This window comes from Zonotrichia leucophrys, unplaced genomic scaffold (assembly GCF_028769735.1).
Source record: "Zonotrichia leucophrys gambelii isolate GWCS_2022_RI unplaced genomic scaffold, RI_Zleu_2.0 Scaffold_129_128886, whole genome shotgun sequence".
In the NCBI taxonomy this organism is placed as follows: Eukaryota; Metazoa; Chordata; class Aves; order Passeriformes; family Passerellidae; genus Zonotrichia; species Zonotrichia leucophrys.
In genome coordinates, this window is record NW_026992334.1 from 48,816 (window position 1) to 68,245 (window position 19,430).

Sequence of the window (19,430 nt, forward strand, 5' to 3'; positions counted from 1 at the left end):
GTTCAGCAGTGCTGCTCCATCAGTCTGTGCCCAGCAACGGGGAAAAGCGTCAGCCCTGCAGGGCCAGGAGCTGCCAGGCCCTGCCTGAGCAGCTCAGCCAGCAGGAAGGGAGCTGCTCCACATGAAACCAGGAGCAAAGGACACTCCTTTGATAGGACATGTTTTCTATGTAAAAGGAAAAAAAAGGAAAAAAGGGAAAAATAGGTAAATTGTAAAAGATAGGAGTAAAATCCAAGTGTAAAAGAAAAACATAACATACAGTTAATGAAAAAAACAAAACATAAAGGCAAATTTACATTCTTTGCATTAAGAGGTAAATGATCTTTTTCAAAAGAGAACTCAGTTATTTACACTGTAAAAAAATCACTGTGCTGATGGCATGGATCCATCTTTGTGACCTCAAAAGCCTCTTAAAAGATTTTGGGCTTTGTTTCCAACATTGGTATTTGAAATTGTAGTCAAAGCAAGAGGAAATTGCTTAGTGCCCTTCCAGCTCCAAGCAGGACTGGGAATGGAAACTCTGTCAAAGCCCAAATCCTTTAAAAGATGACCTTTCTTCTCATCCTGCGAATGAGCTGCACATTCCCATTGAAACTTACAGGGATTTCTTAGAGTCACAAAGTCCCTCTTACAGCTTTTTGCACTGGTTTGGCAGTGCAGAAGGGCAATTCTCCATCCACCAGCTCCAGACTGCACTGCCTCAGGAGCACAGCCCTCTCGCCAGCTTAGGCCCACTCGTGGCACTGCTAGAGGAGGAAGAAAGTGCAATTGCACAATTCCAGCCACTCAAGAAGAAAACACCCTGCACAGATCCAGGTGTTCAGACGGGACTGTGGAGAGTTTGGGTCCTTGCCAATTGGATGTGTGTCCCCAGCTGCAATCTCTGGGCCTGCAGCAGAGTCTCACTCACCTGCCAAAGCAGAAAGCTCAGGCGCTGTGCTCACAACGGGCTCGTCTGATGCAGAGCTGTCAGAGCAATGTGAGGGCAGAGCCAGCCCAGCTGGGCCCTGGGCTGAGCCCAGCAGAGCCCTGGCAGAGCCCAGAGCAGCCTCAGCACCCGCAGAGCCCGGCTGCAAGGAGAGAAAGCAGAAACCGCCCGTCAGCTGAGGGCTCCTGTGCCCTTGTGCCAAGGCCTGCGGTGCCCAGGCCATGCTGGCTGTGCCCAGAGCTGCCCATCCCTGCTGCCTTTGGCACAGAGCAGGAGGGCAGGACATGTGCCCAGCCTGCAGCCAGCCACGGCACATCCAGCCCTCAGCAGCTGCCCAGTGCAGGATGCTCCTGTGCTCGCTGCCAGCTCCCAAAATCTCTGATCCCACCCTGCCAAGCACACAGGGACCCACCTCACACCAGCCACGGCTGGAAGAAAAGCTGCTCCCAAACCATGGCCTCAGCCTTCTCCAAGGGCACGGCCCATCCACGCCACAGCTGCTCCCAAGCACTTCCCCGTCCACACTGGACCACCTGGAACGCTTCCTCTGGAATAACAAACAACACATTATTGACAAGAGTTTAGAGACAAAAAGGGAAAACAAGAAGAACAGTAAAATCTCTTATCTCTGTCAGGGCCTTGAGGAACGCCCCACCCCTACATGCTAGGGAAAAACCCAGCCACGGCTGAGGGAATCCCACACTTTCTCTCTTCCCCCCTGCACTGTCCCCCAAAATCACGGTGACCCCGAAGCAAACAAGGGCAGTGGAGCAGCCCAAGCCCTTCCTTGCCTGCACAGCAAAGCAGCTGGGCACAGGTTCTGGAGCCCCACCTCTGCTCCCACCACGGGGCTTTGTTTGTGTCGGGCTGGCTGCCCCAGCCCCAGCCCCAGCCCGGGGCACGGTGGGTGCTGGGGGCTGTTGGCAGAGCCAGGAGCCCACTCCCATTTCGTACCCACCCCAGCCCATCCTCCCAGCCCTGCCAAAAGCAGCTGGGCAGTGACTGAAGAATGAGTTGCATCTGCCCCAGCAAAGGGGGAGCCTTTGGTTCCCTGCCATGCTGGGTCATGCCCAAATCTGGCAGAATTTCCCCAGATGGGGACTCATCCGCAAATTCCCCGTGGAGTTTGGCTTTGAAGAAGGTGCCAGAATCAAAGTGCATCACCTTCAGCCTCCAGTGGCCAGGCTGAGGAAGAGCTTGTCATCCTTGATGTCACCCTCGCTGTCTCCAGCAGCAGCAGCAGCATCCCCACCCGGTACAGCTTCTCCAGGGGCTCCTTCTCCTTCCCTGCGGGCAGACCAGGCTCTCAGGGCTCTGCCCAGGCCCCAGCTGTCAGGGAACCAGGACAAGTAAAACCAGCTGGGGTGGCAGCCACCAGTGCTGGGCAGAGCAGCTCAGCTCCAGCACAAGGGCTGCTTGTTCCCATCCTATGACCCCGGTCCAGTGACACTGGCAGCACAAAAAGGGTTGGGTTCCTTTGCTTCTCATTGCCAAGGCATATGTGGAGCAGGAACTTACCAGGGCCCTGGATCAAAGTGTGCCTGTGGCTCTCTCCCTTCTTCTATGGCAGAGGAATATTCTGCATCCAAGGAACACAGAACAGGTCTTCCAGTGTGGGTCTGTCCAAGGAGTTCACGGATAAACACCACCAGATCAGGTCTTTGCACTCTGGGCAGAGAAAGCAGAAACTGATGGTCAGCCAGAGAAGGCTCCTGTCTGCTTTACCCCACTGTTCCCATGCCCAGGCCATGCTGGATGCGCTCTGAGCTGGGCCTAAACTTTCCCACCAATTCCCTGTTTTGGAGGAGAGCAGGACATGTGCCACCTCCTCAGCAGCTGCCAGAGCGGGATGCCCATGAGCCCGCTGCTGGCTCCCAGCACTGGGATTCCCCCCGTGCCCAGAGAAGAGGATCCACCTTGAGAGAGCCTTTGTGGCAGCGGGAGCTGGCCCCAGCTGAGGTTCCGGCCCCTCCTGAAAGGGTGCTCCCCGCAGACCATCTGGTGCAGCAGGATGCCCAGGGACCAGATTGTTGCTGCCTCGCCATGGTACCAGCCAAAGTCGTTCCATTCCGGGGGGCTGTAGGACAGTGTTCCTATGGAATACAGATGGAGTTCATCAGGGGGATGCTGCTGCTCCCAGAGCCTGGCCCCATCATCCCTGGGTATGCGGGGGCTGCATCAGGGGCACACAGGGTGACCACTGCCCTCTCGCCAGCATCTGGGACTTGTGCACAAAGTTAGGGTTGGAAAAGAAGCCTCTGGTGCTGGAAGAGGGCAGCCCTGGCTAGGCCCGACCATGACATGCAAAGGAAAAACCCACTCCATGCTGGGGAAAAAACATGCCCTTATCCTCCCTGCCTGCATTGCCCCAAAAATATTATGAAGCCAAGGGAAACAGGGCGAGTGGAGCAGCCCAAGCCCTTCCTCTCATTTGCACACCAAACTGGCTGGGGCACAGGTTCTGCCCTCTCTCTCTGCTACCCCCACCCACGGGGGTTTTGGTCCAGCTGGCTGCCCCAGCCCAGCCCCAGTCCTGGGCAGAGTGGCTGGCAAAGGCTGCCAGCAGGGCTGGAAGATGGCTGCCCACCCAGCCCTGCTCTAAAGCAACTCAGCTGAGGACTCAGTGCCCTGACTGGCAGCAAAAGGGAGAACTCCCGCTGCCACAGCCAGCTTGGGCTGGGAGATGTTGGGCCATGAGATGTCAGCAGCGGGAGCACAGCCCTGGGTAGGCTCACCTGCAAAGTGAGTGTAGACTGTGTCCTGCAGGTAGGTGCCACAGCCAAAGTCAATCAGCTTGGCCTGCCCGGTGTCCAGGTCAACCAGGATGTTCTCTGGCTTGATGTCCCTGTGCAGGACCCCGCAGCTGGTGCAGTGCCGCACGGCCTCCAGCACCTGGCGGAAAAGCGCCCGCGCCTCCTCCTCGGGCAGGAACCGCCGTGCCCCAATGAAACGATGCAGGTCCTGACACTGCTCTGGCCGCTCCAGCACCATCACGATGCAGTTGGGGAGCTCGAGCCACTCCAGCAGCTGGACCACACCGGGGAAGCCAGTGGACACCTTGGCCAGCAGCACGATCTCCAGGGGTGCGCTGGTGCCGTCGGGCTGCGGGAGGAGCACGATGCCGTCACTGGGGCCGATGCCGTGCCCGGCCTGGGGAAGCCCTCAGCCAGCCCGGGATGCTCTGCGCCCTGCGCTGGCCCCACGCCCACTCTCCCTCAGGGCGTCCTGGCGGCTCCCACCGTGCCGGGCCCCGGCTCATCCCTGGCCGGCAGCCCCGGCTGCTGGCCCCGCTCACTCACCAGCTCGCCCCAGTGCCGGACGCGGTTCCGTGGCACCCTTTTGATGGTCACCTGCAAGCCAAGGGCAGCAGCGGGGTGAGCTCGTCGCCCGCACTGCGAGCCCCATCATCCGCCCTCTCTGCCCTCCTCCTCCTCCATCCCCTCCTCCTGCGCCCGCCGCCGGCCCCGCCGCTCACCGGGGCGCCGTCCGAGAGCCTCGTGGCCGCGAAGACTCTGCCGAAGCCGCCGCGCCCCAGCAGCGATCCCAGCCGGTACCGCTCCTGCAGGGCCTCCTGCGCCGTCCCTGCGGGCGGGACGCGGCTGTCAGCGCTCGGCCCGGGGCCAGCAACAGACCCCGAGCGCCCCTCACCCGCCCCGGGCCGGCCATGCCCAGGCGTTCGCTCCCGGGAACGCGGCACGGGAGGCTCGGGGCCGGCGGCCGCGCTGCCGAGCGGCGGAGCTCGGGCCGGGGAAGCCGCAGTGGAGGCGGCGGGAGCGGCCGCTCCGCGTGTGTGCTCCGCGGGCCCCGGGAGGAGCCGGCGCCGGGGCCGGGGCCGGGAGTGGACCCTGCCTCGGGTCCGGGGCCGGGCTCGGGCCAGGCGGAGCCGAAGGGCGGCGATGCCGCCCCCGCACCAGGCACTGATGCCCGCCCAGCAGCGCCACCGCCAGTACGGCCAGAGCGGGGGAGAGGCGAGACCGCGGCGGGACGGCCGGGGCCGGGCACGGGGCAGCCCCGCCGGGGGCCGGGGGCGGGCCGGGGGCATGGCTCGGCCCTGCAGGGGAGAGGGAGGCGGGGAGAGGAGAGGGACGCCGGGCAAGGGACTCTGAGAGAAGGGTGCCCGACAGCGGGAAAGGGAGAGAAAGAAAGAGAGAAAGAGAAAGAAAAGGAGAAAGACTATTCAAAAGTATCTGTTTTGGTGCTGCCGCCGCTACTGCTGCCGCTGCTGCCGCCGCTGCCGCTGCCGCCGCTGCAACTGAGGCACCGGGGCCGTTCGTCCCCGTGTCCGTTCCCCGCTCGCCCCACGAGCCCCACGTTCCAGCCCCGCGCGCCCTGGGGACAGCCCCTCCGTCTGCCCAAACACGGGAACTTTGCAGCCTTGAGCCCAGATGCAGAGCCCTGACTCCTGCACACTGGCACAGCGATCCCCTCGCTTGCTGCTGGGCATTGTCCTTGCTGACGGTCAAACACTGTCGGGCCACCTTTCCCTTGGGGTAGGATTCCTACCTGAGCCCAGCACTGCACTTACATATCCAGGGTTGCTTTCCTGTAAAAACATGGGAAGGAAAACTGTGTGTGGCTCATGGTATTTTAGAGTGTCTAAAAATCACCAAGTCATCGATCTTAGAGGTGAGGTGCATCTGGAATTACTGGGATGGAGAAGCAGTGCAACATTGAAAAGGGGAGCATAGAAATAAATAGAGTAAAACATCTTAGATTGTTTCTTTCATTTTCATTTCCCTTCCGGAAAGCTGTTTCAGTTTTCCAGGAATCTTCTCCTGTCTGCTCTTCCCAAGAACCTCTCATGGAGAACAAGGTCAAGCTTCTGTCACAAGATTTGCCACCAGGAAATTACATCACTGGTGAAATTTTCATTGTGACTGTTTGTGCTGGCTTAGGACAAATTTGGGGAGGAAACCTCCTAAAGGGGTCTGTCTAGAAAGCAAGTTCAAGCGGCCCCTCCCCCTACTAGTTCAGGGAAAGACTTCCCTTGAGAAAAGTGAAAAAAACCCCATTTTTTTTTAACAAGTAAAGTATTCAGAAGCGTGAAAAATGAATAATATTAAATCAAACCTCTGACAGTGCTGAAGAGATGGCAAATTCATAAAGTCCTTTTTGTGGGTTGTAGTTGGCTCACTCGGTCTCTTCTAAGTCCCTCTGGTGCTGGAATGCAGCGTCCCAGAGCTCGGTGGGCCACAGGCGTGAGCTGCCGGTGTTTGTCTGGGTTTTCAGTCCAGAGCAGGTTTAAACAGTTCCAAGAAAAAGGAAAGTCACAGTCCGAGGAACTTCCCTTCCTAAGGTGGCTAAAATCAAATTGCTGGACCTGGGCTGTAAAGGCATTGGGAAATTTCCAGATCTGGGCACTGGCGGTCCCAGCAAACACCAGATCATAGTGGCGCTGGAGCCAGAACCTGCAGATTTCCAAGCTTTGGCTGTCTGTGCCAGCAAATCACTGGGCTTGGCCTGTACCAGCACCAGGAAGTTTTCAGATCTGGGCGCTGGTGCTGCCAGCAAACACCAGATCTGGATGATGTCGTTGGCAGCAACAGAAATCTGCTGGATTTGGGCGCTGCTGGCATCAGGAAATTTCCAAATCTGGGTTCCTGTGTAGCAAACACAAGGTGTGGGCAGTGCCAGACCCAGTAGCATGAAGTTGCCAGGTTTGGGATTTCTGTGCCAGCAAATTTCTGCACTTGGGCTGTGTCAGAATAGGGAAATTTCCCAATCTGGACACTGGCAGTGCCAGCAAACAGCCCATTTCAGGCTCCAGGCTCCAGTAAGGACTGGATCTGGACCCTTTCTTCTTTTCCTTCCTTTCTTCTTTCCTTCTTTCCTGGGGTCCTGCTGCCAGCAAACTCTAGACTGGAGGGTGCTGGCAAGGGGAAGCTTCCAGGTTTTAGCTTCCTTTGCCAGTAAATTGCTGCACTTGGGCTGTGTCAGAACAGGGAAATTTCCAGATGTGGGCACTGGCAGTGCCAGCAAACACCAGTGAAACCTTCTGGTCCTCGTCTGGACCATTGACCAGTGGTTTCTCTGAGAACCAGCTCTGGCCACTTTACAGACAGAGACTGCTTTCATCTGGTACTCTGGAAACAGAACTTTACTGAAGGCAAACACAACAAACAGGACGGCGTGCACAGTACAGAGAGAGAAGCAGAAAAAGGCCTGGGTCCAGGGTATAGCAGGGTATTTATACATTTATATAATGTAATGTAATGTGGGGAGGGGTTAAGATGCTATCTGATGGAAGGATCCAAGAGGAAGGAACGATTAAGAATATTACAATTTTTGCAGTGTAAAGTAACCAATGGTAGCAAAGAGAACTCAGAACTTTCTAGCAACAATCTGCATAACTGAACAAGAGGATTATGGGCGGGAACTCCTGCTGACCCCAGCTAAAGAGAGTTTTCCCATGGCCTTAAGACGAGGTCTCCCTCTTTTTTTAAACCAACCCCTACACAGCAGATCTGGGCAGTGCCGGGCTTTGGCTTTCTTTGCCAGACAATTGCTGCATTTGGGTTGTGCTGGCACAGGGAAATTGCCAGATGTGGGCACTGGCGGTGCCAGCTAAAGGAAGATCTGGGTGCTGCCGGTGCTATCACCAGAAAATTGCCGGGTTTTTTTCTTTCTGTGCCAGCAAACTGCTGGACTTGGGCTGTGCTGCCACTGGGAAACTGCTGGATCTGAGCACTGGCAGTGCCAGCAAACACCAGATCTGGGTGGGGCCAGCACAAGGTATTTGCAAGGTTTTGGCTTTCTTTGCCAGAAAATTACTAGATTTGGGCTGTGCCGGCACTGGGAAATTCCCGCATCTGGGCTCTGGTGGTGCCAGCAAACACCGGATCTTGGCATTGCCAATGACGGTAGCAGGGAATTGCCAAATTATGGCTTTCTTTGCCAGAAAATTTCTGGACTTGGCTCTGCCAGAACCGGGAAATATCCAGATCTGAGCACTGGCAGTGGCACCAAACACCAGGTCTGAGCACCTGTATTGGCATCAGGACATTGCTGGATTTTGGCTTTCTGTGCCAGCAAATTGCTGGACTTGGGCTGTGTCAGCCCTGGAAAATTTCCGGATCTGGGCGCTTGTGCAGCAAACACCAGATCTGGGTGATGTGTCATAGTGTGTTTTTGTACTTTATATTATTTTATAATAGTTTTGTTTTTGAATCCCTGTATTTTTCCCAAATGGTTCATCCCAGATGGTACCCCCCTCCCTTTACCTGTGTAATCCCTTTCCCTTGCTGAGATCATCCCCAAATCCCCACCCTGGCTCTCTGTCAATCACTCAGCATCCCATCCCCTCCATCTAGAAGCTTTGGTCCAGGATGTTGAGTGATGAGCCAGAGGCCAGGGGTCAGCCCCCAAGCCTTGCCCCATACGCTGTCCTAAATGTCCGTCCCCCAGTACCCGTCCCTTAGGGTCACTTATTGGTTAGTAAAATGTTATCTACTTTTGGTTTCCACCTCCCTTTAAATGTAACCTTGGCACATCTCCCAGGGCTCTCAGCAGGAGCCCCCTGAGGTGTAGGGGCTCCTTTGGGACTCCTATAATAAAACCTGGGATTAACCCCTGCTAAGAGTCGGCCCTTTATCATGTACCCATGTCTCTGGTGTCTCTCCTGCTGCAAAGACAACCACGTGCCCTCCATACCCTCGGGGCTTGGGAGAGTGTCTCCCCGCTGTCGGCCGTGTCGGGGTTGGTCCCCGGTGTCTGCCAACTCGGGACTGGCTGAGGGTTTCTGAGAGGCTCCCAGAGGGACAGAGACACTGCCCTTATAGGTAAACTGAATGGCCCAGGGATTTTGGAGGTGATTACAAATTGGCCTGAAGGAGAAAATTTTGGTGTCACAGATGAAGAACAAGACCAGCAACATGGACTGAAGAAGCTCCTCCATATAACCAAGTTTTCCCAAAGGAAACACGCTACGGTCTTTTCACTGATGGTTCCTGTCCAATCGTAGGGATGAACCGGAAGTGGAAAGCAGCCATATGGACCCCACACAACAGGTTGCACAAGCTACCGAAGGAGAAGGTGGATCAAGTCAATTTGCTGAACTCAAAGCTGTTCAGCTGGCCCTGGACATTGTAGAAGGAGAGAAGTGGCCAAAGCTCTACCTCTACACTGATTCATGGATGGTGGCCAATGCTCTGTGGGGATGGCTGGAGAGGTGGAAAGAGGCTAACTGGCAGCGTAGAGGAAAACCAATTTGGGCTGCTGATGAGTGGAAAGACATTGCTTCCAGGGTAGGGAGGCTACCTGTGAAGGTCTACCACATAGATGCTCATGTCCCCAAGAATTGGGCTAATGGGGAACACCAAAACAACGAACAGGTAGATCAGGTAGCAAAAATAGAGGTGTCAAAGATAGACTGAGATTGGCAACATAAGGGAGAGTTTTTCCTAGCTTGATGGGCCCATGATGCCTCAGGCCATCAGGGCAGGGATGCCACCTATAAGTGGGCATGAGACCCAGGGATGGATTTCTCAGGTTATCCACGACTGTGAGACACGTGCTGAGATCAAGCAGGCCCAGGGGTAAAGCCCGCTGGCTTTACTTGGTACGGTGGGCGCTGGTCCAAGTACAAGTATGGGGAGGCCTGGCAGATTGACTCATCCCGCTGCCCAGACATGCCAGGGCAAACACTGTGTGCTGACCATGGTGGATGCCACCACTGAATGGTTGGAGACCAACCCTTTGCCTCACGTCACTGCCTGGAACACCATCCTGGGTCTGGAAAAGCAAATCCTGTGGAGCATGGCACCCCTGAGAGAATTGAGTCAGACAATGGGACTCATTTCAAGAATGGCCTTATCAACACCTGGGCCAGGGAACCAGCATTGAATGGATCCATCATATCCCCTATCATGCACCAGCTGCCAGGAAAGTTGAACAGTGCAATGGACTGCTTAAGACTACCCTGAAGGCACTTGGGGGGGGGGAACTTTTAGAAATTGGGAAGTGAACTTAGCAAAAGCCACCTGGATGTTCAACACCTGAGGGTCCATCAATCAAGCTGGTGCTGCCCAGTCTGAACCCCTGAACGCAGCGTATGGAGACAAAGTCCCTGTTGTACACATGAAAGGTATTTCAGGAAAGACTGTTTGGATTAATCCCACCTCAGGCAAAGACAAACCCATCCACAGGATTGTTTTTGTTCAAGGACCTAGTTACACTTAGTAGGTAATGCAGAAAGATGGAGAAAGCCGCTGTGTACCACAGGGAAACCTAGTCTTAAGTGAGAACCATGTGTAAGGTTTTATTGTGATGCAGATGGAAATATAATAAGGGGTGGATAATGTCCTGGATTGCAAGGCAGTATGTGTGTTCTGTTCCCATCTGTTGGAGGTGTTGCAGTTATCTTCTGTTAATTTGGCAGTTTTCTTTATCTCTTCCACAAACCAGTCCTCCCTCTGGAAAGACATCTGCTGTTAATGGGCTATTGAGTGTCACTGCATGACTGATCAAAATTACGGCATCCCATTGTGAGATGCTCTACCCAGAGGGAGGAGCCAAGCATTCCTAACTGGGTATAATCTGAGATTTTGGGACACCAGAACAGCTTTTCCCACTGGATTCCCAGAGGAGCAGCAGCCTTTTCCATTGGATTCCCAGAGGAAGACCAGGCTCATCTACACCACTACTGGATCTTCAGAGGAAGATTATGTCCTTCTACAGGATCCCTGCTTCAAGAGAACCACATCTACCACTTCAGGAGGACTTCAGCCACCATTTCACTTGGACTGCTACCAACACCCTGACCAACATGGTGTCAGGTCATATTCTGACTCTATCAGTACTGTTTTGTATTACTGCACTGTTTATTTGTTTAATTTTCTTCCCTAATAAAGAACTATTAATCCTGATCCAATATCTTTGCCTGAGACCCCCCATGCAATTTCAAAATTATAAAAATTTGGAGGGAAGGGGGTTTGCATTTTCCATTTTAACGGAGGCTTCTGCCTTCCTTAGCGCACAACTGTCTTTTTAAACCAAGATATTAACCCTTAGGGGAAAATCGAAAATATGCACTCCACACTCAGTTAGAAGTGTCCTAAGCCAAAAGGCTGAGAAATGGCTCACTGATTCCTGTGTGTTAAATTATGGAGCCATCTTAATAGATAATGATTTAGAGGTAATTGTGAGTAACCAACTCAACCCTGTCCAGTTTTTGTATGGAGAACCACCTGAGGAACTAATACATAATTACCTAGAGGTTATAAACTATCAAACTCTAGTAAGAGAGGACCTAACAGACCAACCACTCCAAGAGGAAAACAATTGTACATCGATGGATCTTCACGGGTAATAAAGGGGCACAGGGTATTGGAGTACGCTATAGTGGATGAAGGGTTGGTAGCCATAGAAAAGAGAAAGTTACCTTCCAACTGGTCAGCCCAAGCGTGTGAGTTATATGCCCTAAAGGGAGCTCTGGAAATATTAGCACAGAAAAGGGGAACAATATATACAGACTGAAAAAATGCTTTTGGAATACTGCATACCTTTGGAAAAATTTGGGAAGAGTGGGCTATTAAATTCAAGGGGAAAGGGACTGATTCACAAAAAAATTCTTTTAGAAGAGTTAGAAACCTTACAATTACCAGACGAAGTAGCAGTGGTGTATGTTAAAGGACATAAAAAGGGCAACTCAGGAGGAGCAAGAGAACAATTAGACTGATCTAGAGGCTAAAAATGCAATTGAATCAGAGACAAAAAAACTAATAATAGTATTAACGCCCATGAGAGTAAAGCAAAAAGTCCCTGTATTCAGTGGGACAGAAAAGGAAGAACTCCTTAAAAGAGGAGCTAAGAAAGATAAAAAAGGGAAGTTGGAGATTAGCAGATGGGAGGCAAATGTTGAATAAACTCCTGCCCAGGAAAATGCTAGAAGGCATACATGGAACAACACATTGGGGTACACAAGCGCTAAGTGATCAATTTCTAAGGAATTTGGGATGCAAAGGAATTTTCAGAATAGCTAAGCAAGTAACTGAAGGATGTGTGATATGTCAACAAGTGAATAAGAAAATCATGAAGAAAACACCCAGAAGAGGGTGACAGCTAGCCTTAGGGCCCTTCCAAAACATCCAAGTAGACTTTACCAAGCTTCCCCAGGTACAATGGTGGAAATTTTTGCCAGTGATAGTAGATCACGTGACTCATTGGGTAGAGGTGGTATCCACTGTTAAAGCCAATGCCAATGTTGTGAGTAAAACACTTCTAGAATCAATCATTCCCTGATATGGAATGGCAAAAAGGATTGATTCAGACTGGGGAACCCATTTCACATTAAAGATATTGCAGAAAGTTGTTCAGGTCCTGGGAGTAAAATAAGAATTTCACAATCCAAGGCATCCACAGAGTTCTGGTCAGGTTGAGAGAATGAATCAAACTCTTAAAAGAACTCTAGTTAAGCTCATGATTGAAACCCAAATGTCATGGGTAAAATGTCTCCCTTTGGCCTTTTTAAGAATTAGAACCCAACCCCAGTCAGATCTGGGGGTGTCACCCTATGAAATGATGTTTGGGTTACCCTTCCTGACCTCACCCCAGAAGGTTGCCACCTATGAGGAAGGGGAAGCCAATGCCAAGAAATATGTTATGTCTGTAGCACAAACTTTAAAAGGGCTAAGACATAAAGGCGCAACTACTTAAACAACCACCCTGGATTTCAGAATCCATAATATTAATCCTGGGAATTGGGTGATGATTAAGCCATGGAGAGATCAGCCTCTAACTCCTCAGTGGGAAGGTCCCTTTCAGGTACTGCTCACCACCGAATCAGCCATGCGAACTGCAGAGCGGGGATGGACTCATGGCAACAGAGTCAAAGGCCCAGTAGAAGAACCCAAAGAGTGGACTACAACATCCAGGCTGGGTGAAACAAGATTGACTTTCAAGCAGAGACTGAAAGACAACCAGAAAAACACCAAGATACCCAAAAAGTAGAGTCAAGCTTCTATGAACTAACTTGAGAACTCTTCCTGTTTTAATGGATGAGAAATACCAGCATCTGTTGAGAAGTACACAAAGGACTGTAAAAGGTAATGGGACAGCTTCTTTGAGAAAATAAGACAAAGGAAGGAGAGCAAGACCGAGTTGGCCCCTTTGTTTGCTACCAAGAAGGCTCCATAGCCCTGCTGTGGGTAGCAACCCCATAGGGGTAAGGTAGGGACAAAAGGCCATACCAGACCTCTATAATTCCTCAATTGTCTTTTAATTCAACAGGGACTGGAGGGCAGGACTGACTTGGCCTCTGTACTGACCCTAAAATACACTGACTATGGATAGCAGCCACATAGGCATGGTAGATGGGAGTCAAAGCCATACTGGACTTCTGGGATGCCCTTTTGTGCATTCCAAATAAGTGTGTCTAAGGAAAACCTGCGATTTTTCTCTCCTGTTCCCACTGTCCTTGCCCACATCAACAGATGCTGGTATGACTCATTCAAGAGAGAGAGAAAATTTTTTACTGTTCGTGCAAAATGACTTCTAGAAAAAGAAAAAGGGGTTTGTTATAGATGAGTAATTTTATGGTTGACTCTCACAGTTAAGGGGTGAATATTAAATATATGTGAAGAGAAGTTTTGTAGATGTATAGTTATCCTTCCCCTCCCCCTTGCATTGTTATCACAGGATGGCCTCAGTAGTTGGGGCATTTGGGAGGGTTGGCTTGCTACTATAACAGCATCTGACCTGCAATCAAGGTGTAAGACAGTGATCTCCACCACTGGATAGTGAAGAAGGAGTTGATTGACAAGACTTTGGGAGGGGCTAGAGGTGTAGAAGACAGAATATCCATTTTGTAGATAAGGACATGTTGACTGAATCCTTTGCTCCTGGTGCTCTGTTCTTTTCTTTATTCAGTCTTCTGTTGTATTTTGAAAAGGTCTTAAGAAAGCATTTAAATTTTTAAAAGTAAAAATCGTTTCTACATGGGGTTGGGGAATGTGAGGCAAGGTTGTCCACACTGGGTCAGCTCCAAGGTACAACTTCTCTGACCTGGCCAGACCTCCTTAGGAGAGACCCTGGATCATTATCAATCACAGAATGCTGCAATCACCTCTTGTATAATAAGAACAGCAATAAAAAAAACACCTTTTAAGATAGGACTACATATTTCTTAGAAGCTCTTTGAAATATTTCTCCATAATTGTAAAAGGAAAACTTCCTGATGAACTGCAATAGAGCAGTTGGAAATCAAGGCAGAGCCATGGTTTGTCAGGACTTCCATGATCCTTATGAGCTCCGTGGTGCATTTGGAGCTGAGCCCTGGAATCTCAGGGCCTGAGATTGCACAAACCTTTCCAGGAGTCAAAGTCAGAAGAAAATCTCAAAGTTTCTCAAACATGAATGGGTCCCTCTGAGGTCCATCTGCAACACAGGCTCCTCAAGAACTCCTTGGTGGGGAGAATTGGAGGCCAGGATGGCACAAAAACCTCTCAGAGATTCAAAGTTTAAAGGAACATCCAAAGTACCTAAAAAGCCTTGAGTATCTCAAAGCATTAATGAGTCCCACTGAGTGTCAGTACAAAGCTCTCAAGGGACTCTTTAAAGCAGATAATTAGGGCCATGATTACACAAACCTCTCACAAAGTCAGTATTAAAAGTGAAACACCAAATACCTTAAAATAAGTGAAGTACCTTGAAGCATTAATGGTTCATTGAGTGTCATTACTAATAAAGACTCTCCAGGGACTAATTAAAGGGGATAATTGGAGACTTTGACTGCACAATCTTTTTCACAAAGTCTGTATCAAAAGGGAAACACCAAGTAGCTTAAAAAACTGAAGTACCCGGAAGCATTAATGAGCCCCACTGAGTGTTGCTACTGACAAAGCCTCTTCAGGGACTAATTAAAGCAGATAATTGAAGACTAGGATTGTACAAAATTATCAGAGACTCCAAGGCAAAAGCCAAACCCAAAGTCCTTTGGAAAACCTGCAGTCCCTGGGAGCATAAAGGAGCCCCCAGGGCCATTCCTGAGCAAGGCTCCCCAGGGACTCCTTCCAGCAGATCCTTGAGGCCACTGGGATGAGGGCTAGCGGGGTATGCTGAGGGCAGGACAAGGAGCTGACAATGCCCAGCCTGGCTGGGGCTGTGCCAGGAGGCCCCAGGGCCTCAGGACAAGGTGTCTCCTCACAGCCCTTGGTGGCACAGACCCTGCTGTGGCCCAGGGCACCAAGACTTGGCTTCTCTTTGTCCCCACCTGTCATCACTGCCTCCAGTTCTCTGCTCTGCCTGGGGCTTGGGGACACTTGCTCAGTCATGTCTCTCAGTGGGATCCATTAAAAGTCCAAGAAAGTTTCGAGTTGGATTCTGACTTGGAGTTCTGGAGAGGTTTCTTCAGCTCCCTCTCAGGGACTGATATTCAGGGCCTGAGCACAAAGCCCCAGAGGCTCATTAAAGTCCTTGTGCTGTGTCTGTGCTGCTGACCTGGGCTGGGCTCCTGGCAATGAGGCAGCTCCTGGTGACCAAGCAAAGCTTCAAAAGCACATTTCTCTTGATAAGCAGCTCTTCTGCCAGCCCAGCAGGGCTGGGGCACTGCCTGCAGCCATCCTGGGCACAGCACAGAGGCACAGAGAGCTTCAATCAGTCAGGGCTGGGAAGGCGCTGAGAAGTGCCTGGGGCAGAATCACTGCCAGCCCTTGGCACAGGAACCTCTGGCTACAGGACAATGTAGCTGCAGCTCCTGGAGCCATCTCCTAAAGCTGGAACATCCCAATGCCTACAGACCCTGTGAGTACATTCTGTGATTGTCTCTTGTGCACAGCAGCCAGGGGTTGCCCAGGGCTGTGTGCAGAGCAGGGTCCTGCAGCCCAGGGCGCTGTGCTGGGGCAGAGACTCTGCTGCCTGCCAGGGACAGCTCTCAGCCAGCCCTGGCAGCTGCTCCTGGCACTGGGGGACAAGATTTGGGTGGGAGGAGACAGCTGGTAAGGCTTGGAATTGTTCTCCTTGTGTGGTGATTATGTTGCATTGTTCAGGACTGCGTGGCATTTAAAAGCAGAACTTTTCCAAGCAGGTTATACAGGGAGCAGAGCAAGGCAGGGGCTGCATAAAAGGGAAAAATTTATCAGTCTACTGCTGTGGGTTGCCTGGATGGGAAATTGCACATAGATATTAATCTCTTAGTTCATGTTTAGAAAAATAAAAAAATGTTAGATCTGAATAAAGCAGGCAGTGACAGAAATCAGCACAGGGTCCCTCACAGGCAGCATCAGTGTTGCTTTTCCAGCCTGCTCAGGGTTGCCCTGATGTTGCCATCAGAGCCTGCAGAGCCAGAATTGCCCCTGGGCAGTGCCTGAGCTGGGAGGGGTCTGCGGGACAGAGCTGAGCCCCCAGGGCTGGGCTGGGCTCTGGCAGCAGTGGCAGGGCCTAGCCCTGGGCCCAGGGAAGCAGCTGCTGGCAGGGACAACTCGAGGCAGGAGAGGCCTGGGTGGGCAGTGGGGAGAAAGTGCCCCAAGATGTGCTGGGACATTTAAAGTCCTCTCCAAACCCAACTATTCCATGGTTACTTTTTTTTACAGATCCCCATGCCAAGACACAGCAAATGTCCAACAGCAGCTCCATCGGGCACTTCCTCCTGCTGGTATTGGCAGACACGCGGCAACTGCAGCTCCTGCACTTCTGCCTCTTGCTGGGCATCTCCCTGGCTGCCCTCCTGGGCAACGGCCTCATCATCAGCGCCATAGCCTGCGGCCACCACCGGCACACGCCCATGTTCTTCTTCCTGCTCAACCTGGCCCTCGCTGATCTGGGCTCCATCTGCACCACTGTCCCCAAAGCCATGCACAATTCCCTCTGGGACACCAGGAACATCTCCTACTCAGGATGTGCTGCACAGGTCTTCTTTTTTGTGTTCTTCATTTCAGCAGAGTTTTATCTGCTGACCCTCATGAGCTATGACCGCTATGTGTCCATCTGCAAACCCCTGCACTACAGGACCCTCCTGGGCAGCAGAGCTTGTGCCCACATGGCAGCAGCTGCCTGGGCCAGTGCCTTTCTCTATGCTCTCATGCACACAGTCAATACATTTTCCCTTCCCCTGTGCCATGGCAATGCCCTGGGTCAGTTCTTCTGTGAAATCCCGCAGACCCTCAAGCTCTCCTGCTCACACTCCAAACTCAGGGAACTTGGGCTCATTGCTCTAAGTGCATATTTGGGATTTGGTTGTTTTGTGTTCATTGTTTTCTCCTATGTGCAGATCTTCAGGGCCGTGCTGAGGATCTCCTCAGGGCAGGGACAGCACAAAACCTTTTCCACCTGCCTCCCTCACCTGGCTGTGGTCTCCCTGTTCCTCAGCACTGCAGTGTTTGCCCACATGAAGCCCCCCTCCATGTTCTCTCCATCCCTGGATCTGGCCCTGTCAGTTCTGTACTCAGTGGTGCCTCCAGCCCTGAACCCCCTCATCTACAGCCTGAGGAACCAGGAGCTCAAGGCTGCAGTCTGGAGACTGATGACTGGATGCTTTCAGGAACATTAAACTGCTAGCCAATTTAGGCCAATCATTTGTAATAAAAGTCACCTTTGATACTTCTTGTTCATTTGGTTGTGAGTTTTTTCCTTTCTTTGGCTGTTTTCATGTTGTCCACAGAGAAATGTCATTCTTTTTGCCATTTCTCATTTTGTTTCTCTCCACCTTCCCTATCGTCACAGACTGTGTCAATGAGAGGCTGGTTTCCTTGTGGCTTTAAAGGAAATACAGAATCTCCCAGCAAAGTTTTGTGCAGAGATGCCCTTTTGTTGCCTTCTCTGGAGCTGCAGCAGCAATGTCTGTGTGCAGAGCTGGGGGCAGATCAGTGCTGGCCCAGCAGCTGTGCCCAGCAGCAGCAGCACTTGGTGTTGCCAGTGCTGCTGCCGTGGCCCTGCCCTGCTGCCCTGGTGGCCCTGGTGTTGCTGCAGGGCCTGAGTGCTCTCGGGGCCGGGCACAGCCCTGGGAGTGGCAGTGCCGGGGCTGCAGCAGGGACAGGCCATGGGCACTGCTGGGGCAGCGCTGACGCCTCAGGCCAGGGCCTGGGGGCTCCAGGCTCCTTGCCCAGGCTCTCTCAAGAACACTCCCAGGTCAATGCTCAGCACAGAAAAGCCCCGTGAGCAGCCCCAGGCTGGCCGTGGGCAGGCTGGGGGCAAACAGCATGGCTGGGGCTCTGCAAGGGCCCTGGGGGAGATGGGAAGGAGCAGCAGAGCAGGGGCTGATCCATCCCCAGTGCACTGGACAGCCCAGGGCAGCGTCCCAGAGCGTCCTCATGGAGCTGCCAACAACATCCCCCCTCTGCAGCCCTGGCCTCTCCCCAGCTCACACAGGTGCCCCATCCTTGCAGGCACAGACACAGCAGCACTGGCTCAGCAGCCCTTGTTTGCATTGCACACAGCAGGCGGGAGCACCCCCATGCTGTTGGTGTGGGGACATGAACCTGAGGGAGCACAAATGCCATGAACTGCTGGGGCCAACAAGGGCTGGGGGACACCAGGGAAACCACTGAGTTTTGTCTTGGCCTCTGTAGTCAGGCAGCAAGTTTATTCCCATCCGCTGGGAGTTTCCTGTCCCACTGCAGACGCTGTTGCTCAGAGCCAGGGCTGCCTGGCAGCCACGCCCAAACTGCCCTGAGCATTTCCTTGGCTTCACTTTTGATTTCTTTACTCCCCATGCTACAAATGTCTTCCTATTGCCCACCCATGTTCCTGCTCCTGCAAACAGCCCATCCCTGTTTGCCCTTTCCTCTCTGGCCCCACTCCCCATTGCAGTTCCTGGCTTGGCACCATGGGAATGTTCCTTGGGCATCAGGATCATCCTACAAGTGCTGCAGGAATTGTCTGCAGGCTCCTGCAGTGCCTGGTGCTGCTGCTCCCTTGCCAGAGGCACCCCAGGCCAGGGGGGCACATCTGGGCTGCTGTGTCTGCCTCTGGGGCTCCCTGTTCTGGGCAGTGAGGAGGAGCTGCAGAGGCTCTGCAGAACTGACAGGATGGGCTTTGGGGCTGGCAGGAGAAGCTGAGGGACCTGGGCTGCTGGAGCTCCTGAAGAGGAGACCCAGGGCTCATCCTGCAACTGCTCCAAGGGTGGTTTCAGAGAATCCCAGAATCAGCAAGGGTGGAACAGGCCACGGAGATCATCAAGTCCAACCTGTGCCCTGACACTGCCTTGTCTCCCCTGAACCTCCACTTCTCCAGGACAAACAACCCCAGCTCCCTCAGCTGCTCCTCACAGGACTTGTGTTCCAGACCCCTCATCAGCCTTGTTGCCCTTCTCTGGACACGCTCCAGCCCCTCCATGTCCTTCCTGAATTGGGGGCCCAGAACTGAACACAGCACTCGAGGTGTGGCCTCACCAGTGGAAGAATCCCTGCCCTGCTCCTGCTGGCCACACCATTCTCGAGCCGGGCCAGGAGCCATTGGCCTTCTTGGCCAGCTGGGTACACGGCTGGCTCATGTCCAGCCTGCTGTCCATCAGTGCCCCCAGGTCCCTTTCTGCCTGGCTGCTGTCCAGCCACTCTGTCCCCAGCCTGTAGCA

The 19,430-nt window shown here is 52.7% G+C and overlaps 1 protein-coding gene across 1 annotated transcript in view; it reads right to left on the reverse strand.

Annotated features, from left to right (window-relative positions):
- Positions 1–2,489: 2,489 nt before the first annotated feature.
- Positions 2,490–19,430, reverse strand: part of LOC135460933 (serine/threonine-protein kinase pim-1-like) — a 30,407-nt gene continuing 13,466 nt past the window's right edge. The window contains exons 2-7 of the mRNA XM_064737907.1: positions 6,395–6,528; positions 4,404–4,979; positions 4,228–4,278; positions 3,664–4,030; positions 2,845–3,021; positions 2,490–2,596 (exon numbers count right to left, since the gene is read on the reverse strand). Of these exons, the coding sequence (XP_064593977.1) occupies positions 2,490–2,596; positions 2,845–3,021; positions 3,664–4,030; positions 4,228–4,278; positions 4,404–4,979; positions 6,395–6,528 (1,412 nt within the window). The remainder of the gene's footprint in view (positions 2,597–2,844; positions 3,022–3,663; positions 4,031–4,227; positions 4,279–4,403; positions 4,980–6,394; positions 6,529–19,430) is intronic.